This window comes from Cebus imitator, unplaced genomic scaffold (assembly GCF_001604975.1).
Source record: "Cebus imitator isolate Cc_AM_T3 unplaced genomic scaffold, Cebus_imitator-1.0 Scaffold135, whole genome shotgun sequence".
Taxonomy (NCBI): domain Eukaryota; kingdom Metazoa; phylum Chordata; class Mammalia; order Primates; family Cebidae; genus Cebus; species Cebus imitator.
In genome coordinates, this window is record NW_016107450.1 from 3,953,525 (window position 1) to 3,963,847 (window position 10,323).

Sequence of the window (10,323 nt, forward strand, 5' to 3'; positions counted from 1 at the left end):
TTTTTTTTTTTAAAGACGGGGTTTCACCATGTTGGTCAGGCTGGTCTTGATCTCCCGACCTCAGGTAATGCGCCCACCTTGGCCTCCAAAGTACTTGGACTACAGGCGTGAGCCACCACGCCCAGCCATGAAACCTGCATTCTAGTTCATTATATGTGTTCTTATAGATTAAATCTTTGCATATTATAAGTACGATATAATTGGACTTGTAGTTAACATTCTTCAGTGAGTGTAGAGCTATCAATTAGCCCAGGAGTTCAGCTTAGGTAAGAAATACTGACTTTTCCTATGTTTTCACCTTTATGAAGACACACACAAGATAGTATAGGCAATTACTTAAGATGGTACGCTGAAACTGTCACTGCTGGTGCTGGCACACACTGGATGCTTAGTAAATATTTTGTGAATAAATGTATATCCTCTACCCCTACAAAAAATATTTCCTTCTACCCAAATCTCTTTCACCATTGCCCTGGGATTAGAAACTACGCACTTCTTTCAGAACAAGTTGGGGTTGGAAGTTTGGTTCCAACTTGAGCTGGGGTGGGAGCCTGACTTCTGTCACCCTTAGCCTCCCTCTCTATATCTTCCTTCTGTAATCACATTTACCATAGTTACTAATGCTTATAAAAACTATTTACATTTTACCATAGCTTTTGTTTAAACAGTACTTTCACATGCCTGCCCTTATTGGAGCCTTACAATCCTCTGAGTTTATCATCCTCTTTAAATCCTCTTTAACAGGTAGGGAAACTGTCACCAGAGAGGTTAAGGGATTTACTGAGTCTAGAGTCTTTTCTTTATTCTGTGACATATTTGTTGTTATCATCTTGTTTTATAGATAGGAAAATTGTCACAAGATTAAGAGATTTACCCAAGGACACTCAGCTAGTGACCTCAATTTCCTGGCTCCGGAGATCATGTTTTATTTACTGTACTACTCTGCTTCTATTTTAGCCCTTCACTGAGCAAATTTAAAGTTTTTGTATGCTCTGCCTTCTAGCTAACAAAGCTAACCTTATTTCTTCCATGTTGCTACCCACAAAAGATCAAAGAGAAGTGTTTACTGTGGGGTTGGTGGTAGGTGTATTTCTGACGGCTGTACTGAAACTCAGTGTTATAAGTTCATAAGTAAATGTTATAAAGTACTCTATATACTTGTTTATTTAATTAAACATATATTCAACATTTAAATAACTAAGTGACAGGGAAATAATGACGGTCATAGTGTATATTGGTTAAAAATAAAATAAATATATGAGTAGGCCAATTTATGATGCAGCACCATAACAGAACCATAACACAGTGCTGTCAGAGTATAGAAAAGGGACTGATGCAGTTGACTGAAAGAAGTTCTTAGATGTGGTGACCTTTGAGCCAGGTTTTGAAGGATGAAGAGATTACAGAGGTTTAAGGCATTGCAGAGAACAGCATGTGTAAAGGGTATGAAAGAGCATAGGTGTGCATTGAGAGATTGGGGGATAATTTCGCCAATAGTATAGGAAGAACGATGCAGGAGGTGACATTGCCTAGAGATGTAGTCTATGAATATAAAATGCTTTGAGTGTCTTGCTATGGAGTTGGGTCCCCTTAGATATCAGAAATTACCCTTTTAGGTATCAGAAGTAATCACTTTTCTTTTCTTTTTTCTTTTTTTCTTTTGTGACAGGGTCTCACTCTGTTGCCCAGGCTGCAGTGAAGTGGTATGATCATGGCTTACTGCAACCTTGACCTCCTGGGCTCAAGGTATGCTCCGTCCTCAGTCCTGCCCCAAGTAGCTGGGACTGCAGGCATGCACCACTATGCCTGGCTTATTTTTTGTATTTTTTGTAGAGATGAGATTTCGCCATGTTACACAGGCTGGTCTTGAACTCCTGGGCCCAAGCTGTCCTCCCACCTCAGCCTCCCAAAGTGCTGGGATTACAGGGATGAGCCATAGTGCCTGGCCAATTTAAAATTTTTAAATATTTTAAATACAGTTTAATTTTTATTAAGAATCCAAGGTTAAGGAATTTAGGCCTTTTTGTTTTAAATGATCGCTGCCTTAAAAATAAATTCTTAACTACATAATACAGTGTTGACTGGAATGAAAGTAGTTATAGACAAAATCTAAAATTTCATTTTTTGCGTGGTGCAGTGATGTATGCCCATAGACTCAGCTGCTCAAGAGACTGAGGTGGGGGGATTGCGTGAGGCCAGGAGTTCAAGGCCAGCAGAGACAACATAGTAACATAGTGAGATCCCGTTAAGAAAAAAGAAAAAAAATCCTGTTTTAAAACTAATCTTATTTAATCTTTCTTCATAGTTATGAAAAGCAGTAGTTCTAGTTATATATAGTTTTTTTTCTTCATAGTGCTAATTATAAATCTGTTAGCCTCAGGGGTTTGTTCATTTATTCACTATCTATCTTCCTTTGGATTTTTTTTTTTTTTGAGGCGGAGTTTTGCTCTTGTTGCCCAGGCTGGAGCACAGTGGTGTGATCTTGGGCCACTGCAACCTCTGCCTCCCAGGTTCAAGTGATTCTCCTACCTCAGCCTCCAGAATAGCTGGGATTACAGGTATGCACCACAATACCTGGCTAATTTTATATTTTTAGTAGATACGGGTTTTCTCCGTGTTGGTCAGGCTGGTCTCAAACTCCCAGCCTCAGGTAATCCACCTTCCTTGGCCTCCTAAAGTGTTGGGATTACAGGTGTGAGCCACCGCGCTTGGCCTGGAATGTACATTCTTAAAGGCAGAGGCCTTATCTGTGTGCAAGTTGATATCCTGAACGGAACTTGACAAAACAGTAATACGGTGATAAATATTTGTCGTATAAATATCCAAAAAACTAGAAACAAGCTAAATGTTCAATAGGGAGGAACTGCCTCAAAAAATTAAGAGACAATGTGTAACACAGCAGAATACTATGCAGCCATTTAAAACAATGATATAGAAGTATGTTTATTGGCAAAGTAATGTAATAACACCCATAACAGAGTAAGATGATAAATTCAAGGAAATCTAGATATTATGCTACAGAACCCCTTCTTAAGGATGCTTCACAAAAATGAACATGAGAGGTTTCTGCTAAGATAAAAGATTAGATAAGGGAATAATATCTGTGTTTGGAACTCTAGTAAATACTACCAACTCCTGAAGTAATACGTTTAAGGAAACTAGACAACAGATCAGTGATGATATTTAAAAGTTTAGGGAACTGACAAACTAATGTATAGTGACAGAAAGCAGATAAGTGCTTGCTGGGGAAAGACGGGGGCAAGGAGAGACAAGAAACAAATTACAAAGGGGCATTAGGAAACTTTTGGGGGTGACAGAAATGGTCTTTTTTTCTTATAGTGATTGTTTCACAGGTTTTATACAAGTGTCAAATTTATCAAATTGTACATTTTAAATACAATGTATGTCATTATATGTCATTTATGTCATTGTATGTCATTTTAATGTATGTCATTTGTAGCACAATGAAGCTGTTTTAAAAAACCAAGAGGCTAGGCTTGGTGACTCACACCTGTAATTTCAACATTTTGGGAGGCAGGAGAATCACTTGAGGCTAGAAGTTCAAGACCAACCTAGGCAACACAGTGAGACCCTTGGAAATACTGAGACCCCTGCAAAGGAAAGAAGGAAGGGAAGGAAGAAAGAAGGAGAAAGAAAAAGAAAGAGGAAAAGAAGGAAGGAAAGAAAAGAAAGAAAATCCTGGAGTAGCACATTTAGACTTACCAGTTGACTGTTAAAAAAAACTTGAAGGTTTAATCATTACAGTGACTTACAGCGTATCTTACTCCACATGTATAATGTTACCTAGTCTATGGTCCATCTATTTCTACTAATTTAAGGCAAAAGATGATTTTAGTCATGAGGTTTCCAATAATGCCTCCTTAAACTTGTTTTAAGTTTTCAAATATAAAAATACTTTATGAACAAAGATAGGAATGGCAATAAGAATTAAATGAGATAAGATACATTTAAGAAATGTTAGCCCAGCTACTACTTTTGTTGTCACTATTTCTCCTACTACAGTTATTATAATCAAAAACTTTACTCATCCCTGAGAGGTCTGAGAAAAAAAATAACAAGAAAAAAGAAATTTAGGTCAGGTGTGGGAGGCCAAGGCAGGAGGATCAAGACCAGCCTGGGCAACATAGTGAGACCCTGTCTCTACAAAAAATTTAAAAACTAGCCAGGCATAATGGGTTATGGGGCGGGAATGGGGTGACATGCTGCTTCAGACAGGCAGGTTAGAGAAGACTTCTCTGAAGAAGTGGCCTAAAGGAAGAATATCCTTGGAAAATGGCACAAAAAAAGCAAAGGCCCTGATGTGATTACCTATTCTTCATGGACTAGCAGTTAAAAATAGAACTCTGGAGGGATCACACTTAATGTTCTGTCTCTCTTCTCTGTTTTTTTTTTTTTTTTTTCAGACAAAGCCTCCGTTTGTCACCCAGGCTGGAGTGCAGTGGTGCAATCTCCAGCTTACTGCAACCTCCACCTCTTGGGTTCAAGTGATTCTGCTGCCTCACCCTCCCGAGTAACTGGGTTACAGGCACCCACCACCATGCCCAGCTAATTTTTGTAGTTTTAGTAGAAACAGGGTTTCGCCAGGTTGGCCAGGCTGGTCCCGAACGCCTGACCTCAGGTGATCCACCCACCTTGGCCTCTCAAAGTGCTGGGATTATAGACATGAGACATGAGTGGATAAAATGTCAGCAGACAATTTTCCTTGGGCTGCTATAGTACTGTGCAGCTAATGAGAAAAACTAAGGGGTAATGGATGAAATGATGGGAGTGTTTGGGAAACAGAAATATGAGAAGATTTATCAATTTATTTAGTAAATATTGAGCATTTACTATATGCCAGGCAATGTTGTTGGCACTAAGGACACAGGAGTGAAGAAAGCAGATAAAGGGCCCGGCCCTAATGGGGCTTCTGTGTGATAGATAGTAATCAAAGATAAAATGTTAGGTAAGTAATAAATGTTTTGAGGAAACTAAAAGCAAAATTTTTAATTATCTCTGTATTTTAATAGTTATTAACTTACTGCCATATATTATTTCTGTACTTACAACATTATTCTTCTATATGTGGGGGGAAAAATCATCTAAGGTCCCTACATAGCTCAGTCTTATTTGTGTATTCCCAGATTGTGGGAGGCGATCTCATCCTCTCTTAGGCTTTTTAGCTGGCATCTATTTGTAGTTGATATATGGAACTAAATTTTCACCAAGAGTCTTGTCTTATACCATTTTTATATCTCATAGGAGATGTCTTGTAAGAAATTCAAGTTTAAATTCATAAGAGATTAATCATCCCACCCCCAGCCCACCCCCAATCTGCCTCTTACAATCATGTTTTTGAGTTATATTGTTGTAGATGTCCTATATTAGATACTCTGTTATCATCTATTTTAGCATCTTAGCTCTTGGGTTGGGACCAAAGACAAAGCTGTATATAATGCTCAGCACAGAATTGTTGATTTTGATTATAGAGCTAATAAACAGGAAATATGTAGGAAAAATAAATATATAGGATGAATTAAAGATAATTGGATTGGTAATAAAATTTTGCAATTTTACAACAAGATCAGTGTTTTTTCCTGATTATTTTTTTGGCACGACAATTTATATATTTGAACTCTCCAAATGTATAGTAAATTTTGGGTCATATAACGTATGAAGTCTAAATAAGTAATTAAGGATTTTAGGACTAAAAGATGTTTTGTAATTCTGGTGTGTTGAGATTTAAAGATTACTTCCTTAGGCCTTTTCTCTTAGAAATTTTGTTAGATTATATTGAGGTTTTTTTTTCAGTTACTAATATTTATTTGTTAAGAGAATTAATATATTATTTTTTGGCATTTCTATGTAGAGGGTTCCTTTAAACTTTTCTCATTTTCAAGTGAAGATTTGATTTTTTAAATTGTAACTTTTATGTTCTTGATGTAAAAAGCTTGTGATATATATAATGGTTTATTGGAAAATGGAACAGTTTGTTAATATTTAGAAGACTTTCCAGAGTATAAATGACTTTACCTTCTTTTCTAGGTTTGTTAAAGTTTTGCACTGTTGGGTTTTGTGGAATTGGGAGCCTGATTGATTTCATTCTTATTTCAATGCAGGTAAGTTTCTCAATCTAGAATGTTACTTTTACATTCAAAATTGAGTTCTGTGATCTCCTGTTATATTTAACATTTTTAGTATATGAGGAAGCAGATAGGAATGGTTGTTTCCATTTTTCTTCGTATGCTAGATCTAAGGAATCCTGGTCATGCTTCCAACTAGCATTTCTCAAACTGTGCTCTACCAGTTAGTAGTTCCCAAAGACATAAGAAGTTCATTTAAAAAGATTCCATGCTCAAATATGATTGATAAATGTGAGTTCAACTGAGTTTAAAGAAGTTTCTTTACTGAATAACTTCTCAAAATCTTTTTAATTTATATTGTCTCTAAGAGGGATTGTGGTTATTTTTCAAACCTGTTTCTTTTCCTCATTATCGTGGTCACCTTGTCAATTACCATAAAAGGACATTGGTACGATTCTGTTATATATATGGACATTGTGGAGGCAGAGACAAGATTTTCTTTTGCACTGGACAGGCACTCTATACTAGTATTTGTTTGCAAATACAGAAACTAAAATCCAGCTAGCTTAAGCTAAAAAAAAAAAAAAAAAAAAAAAAAAAAAAAAAAAAAAAAAAAAAAAAAAAAAAAAAAAAAAAAAGAAAGGATGGGGCATTCTTTAGAAAATCTGAGAATATAGATATGGATAAACAAATGATATACATATTTAGGGCTCTCCTGATACTCATCTTGCTTTTCTCCTTAGCCTCATTTTCTCCTGCTGCAGTGGGTATGGGGGCAGGCATAGTGTGTGAAATTCTATCCTTAAACATTTAAAAGTGCCACCAGATGCCACCAGATGTTTTCCATTAAATTATGTAGAACTGATTGTGGTTAACTTACGAGGATTCTTAAATTAGAGAAAGAGATGAATTTTTCACAACAAATGTTGACAAACAGCATTTCAGCAAGCATTTATGGAGCACCTAATGTCTTCAGCAAGTGTGTCAGTATGCATTTAGAGCATCATCTGTTTTGCTCTGCTTTCTCATATAGTATTTCCACTCTTCAATTCTGTCTGCTTGATGTTATCATTATGCTTTAAAAGAAAGTCACAATCTAGGAGATTTGGATACCATACTGTGAGGAGGAGGCAGCATATGGACCAATAAGATACCAGAATTAAACAAGGAAAATATTTGGTTTTAAAGTTGGAATTTTCCTATCTGTACTCGTAAACATATGCCTAACCAAATATCCTGCCTTCTCTGACTGTGGGACAGGCAAGCAGGCATGAAGAGGCTAAGGTACTTGTGCACATATGCTTAGAAATGAGTTTCTCACTTTCAGTGAGGATCCAAGGAATTTAATATATTATTGGGATTCTTTGAGTTAAGATATCCAGAATTCAAAGTGTCTTTGAAACCTAACCATTTAGTTAATATTTTCATGCTAGGTTCTTTCTTTGGTGATATTATTGCATGTAGCTTTATTTATATCAAATTGTAGAGCTATTTTCTGGTTCATTTATACATGAACATTTACAATAAACAGTTACTTTTTTTTTTTTTTTGATATGGGGTCTCACTGTTTCACAGGCTGGAGTGCAGTGGTGTGATCTCAGATCACTGGCAACCTCTGCTTCCTGGGCATAAGCGATCCTCCTACTTCAGCCTCCCAAGTAGCTGGGACTACAGGTGTGCACCACCATACCCGGCTAATTTTTGTATGTTCTGAAGAGACAAGGTTTTGCCATGTTACCCAGTCTGGTCTCCTGAACTCAGCAGTCTGCCCACGTCAGATTCCAAAGTGCTGTTATTATAGGTGTGAGCTACGGCACCTGGCCTCTAGTTATTTAACTTAAAGATCTTCTGGGATTAGGAGTCTGTCACATTAAGAAATTATTGAGGTGTAGAATGAGAGTGTGTGAATATTTGCAGTAAATTTCCCTAAATAAGACATTTTAAGAGGCATGATCAGTTTAGACTCCTTTCAAATTGAGTGAGATTATAATAAATTCATTTCAAACATAGCCAGATAAGATGTGTAGCCTTAGTTTTCATGCAATTTAACATATTTAATGTTTGATGTTGACAACACCAGTTTTAGAGAATTCCTGGGCTCAAATGACCCTCTCATCTCAGCCTCCCAAAGTGTTGGGATTACATGCATGAGCCACTGTGCCTGGCCCTGACTCATCTTTTTGTTTATTTTTGTTTTCTTCCCCATTCTCTCCATGACTGATTATTTTTCTTTCTTTTTTTTTTTTTTTTTATTATTATAATTTTTTTTTTTTTATTTTTTTTTTTTTTTTTTTGGCCATTAAATATTAATTCCCAGTGAGTAGCAATGTGTTTCTGTTGGACTGTGATCCCGTAAACGTATCTGGCATGGATTCAAGACCTATAAAAACAAACTGTACTTTGTTTCACAGTGTTTTTAACAAAAATCTAAGAGTCTAGTTATAGTTTGTCTTTGAACAGAAACATCACAAAGTATAATGCACATATTACTAAAGTAAGTTTTACATGTTGCTATATTTCCTTAAAATACTTTCATGAGTTTGTCTATTTGTTATTAAACTTGGAAAGTTTCTATTTTTGTTCCTAAAGATATACAAATAATATGAACGATGATGCATGGTATGAAATAATACATAGAATACAGTCAAGAAAATAGAAATCAGTGATACATGTATAGCATACCATCTTTCAGCTGTGGGTAACTATTGTATGTAACTACTCTGTTTTTTTCTCTATATATAGTTGTTCATAAGGTATTTTTGAAAATTTTAAAACACTCATTCTTTTGTGCCATTTATTTATTTATTTATTTTTTTGAGATAGAGTTTCGCTCTTGTTGCCCAGGCTGAAGTGTAATGGCACAGTCTTGACTTACCGCAATCTCTGCCTCCTGGGTTCAAGTTATTCTTCTGCCTCAAGTAGCTAGGATTACAGGCATGTGCACCACCACGCCACCACACCCGGTTAATTTTGGATTTTTAGTAGAGATGGGGTTTCTCCATGTTGGTCAGGCTGGTCTTGAACTCGCAACCTCAGGTGATCTGCCTGCCTTAGCCTCTTAGAGTGCTGGGATTATAGGTGTGAGGCACTGCGCCCGGCCGCTTTATATTTTTATATACATCATGAAGGATAGATTAGACAATACCAGTTTCTTATCAGAAAAATGAGAATGTTTTGATTACATTTAAATCTCTTTCCTCATTCACGCAATCTAGGCTTTTTTTTTGAGATGGAGTTTCACTCTTGTCGCCCAAGCTGGGGTGCAATGGTGCGATCTTCGCTCACTGCAACCTCTGCCTCCTAGGTTCAAGCGATTCTCCTACCTCACCCTCCCAAGTAGCTGGGATTACAGGCGGGCACCACTACACCCAGTTAATTTGTATTTTTAGTAAAGATGGGGTTTCACCATGTTGGTCAGGCTGGTCTCAAACTCCTGACCTCAGGTGATCCAACCCGCCTCGGCCTCCCAAAGTGCTGGGATTATAGGTGTGAGCCACCACGCCTGGCCTGGGCATTTTTAATTATATTGAAAACACTGATGTATATTCTGCAAAACAAAAAGAAAATCTCTTATGTGGAGCCAAACAGCCACAAATCGGAAAGATGAGAATATGTGGAGGAAATGGATCTAAGTGTTACAATATAGAAAGTTATTGGAAGTATGCTGGGTTCTTTCTTTGTCACAATTTTTTTAAAAATTCTGTTCATCACGGAAGAAATTGCTTTTATTTTTTTTCCTATTAATATTATAGAGTGGAATTCCTTAAAGGACTAATAACCATACAAGCAGCAGAAATTTGAAAAAGCAGCATAAAGTCTGAGGCATTTATGGATTTTATAAATATATTTAACAGATTTGTAAAGTATGTTTCATGAGTTTGATATTTATTATATGCCACTCTTAACACTGGGTTATATGCTACTTTGTATTAGTTTTTAAGTTTTAAACAATGGATTTGACTTTTCGCACATACATTTTTGGAGAAAAATGACCTTTATTAATCTCCTGTAGTACCAGTAGCATGTTAAACAGAGTATGCCCTCAAAAATTTTTGCTGATTTGGAACTCAATGCAGTATGCCTTATACAAAGTGTGGCTTTGTGCCAAGTATAAGCAGGATGAGATGCTGAAAATGGTAGTTTTTAAAAAAAAGTGATTGTTTTCCTGTAGGACCTGTTTTAGTCCATTTGGGGCTATAACAAAATACTTTAGATGGATTTGTTTTTTTTTTTTTTTTTT

The 10,323-nt window shown here is 36.4% G+C and overlaps 1 protein-coding gene across 2 annotated transcripts in view; it reads left to right on the forward strand.

Annotated features, from left to right (window-relative positions):
* TM2D1 (TM2 domain containing 1) overlaps positions 1-10,323 on the forward strand; it is a 53,905-nt gene that overhangs the window by 34,380 nt on the left and 9,202 nt on the right. Inside the window, exon 5 of one of the 2 annotated variants that reach the window (XM_017541597.1) lies at positions 6,046-6,119. In XM_017541597.1, the coding sequence (XP_017397086.1) occupies positions 6,046-6,119 (74 nt within the window). Of the gene's footprint in view, positions 1-1,669; positions 3,484-6,045; positions 6,120-10,323 lie in introns of those variants that run through there. The other variant, XM_037743135.1, reaches the window with a different exon arrangement.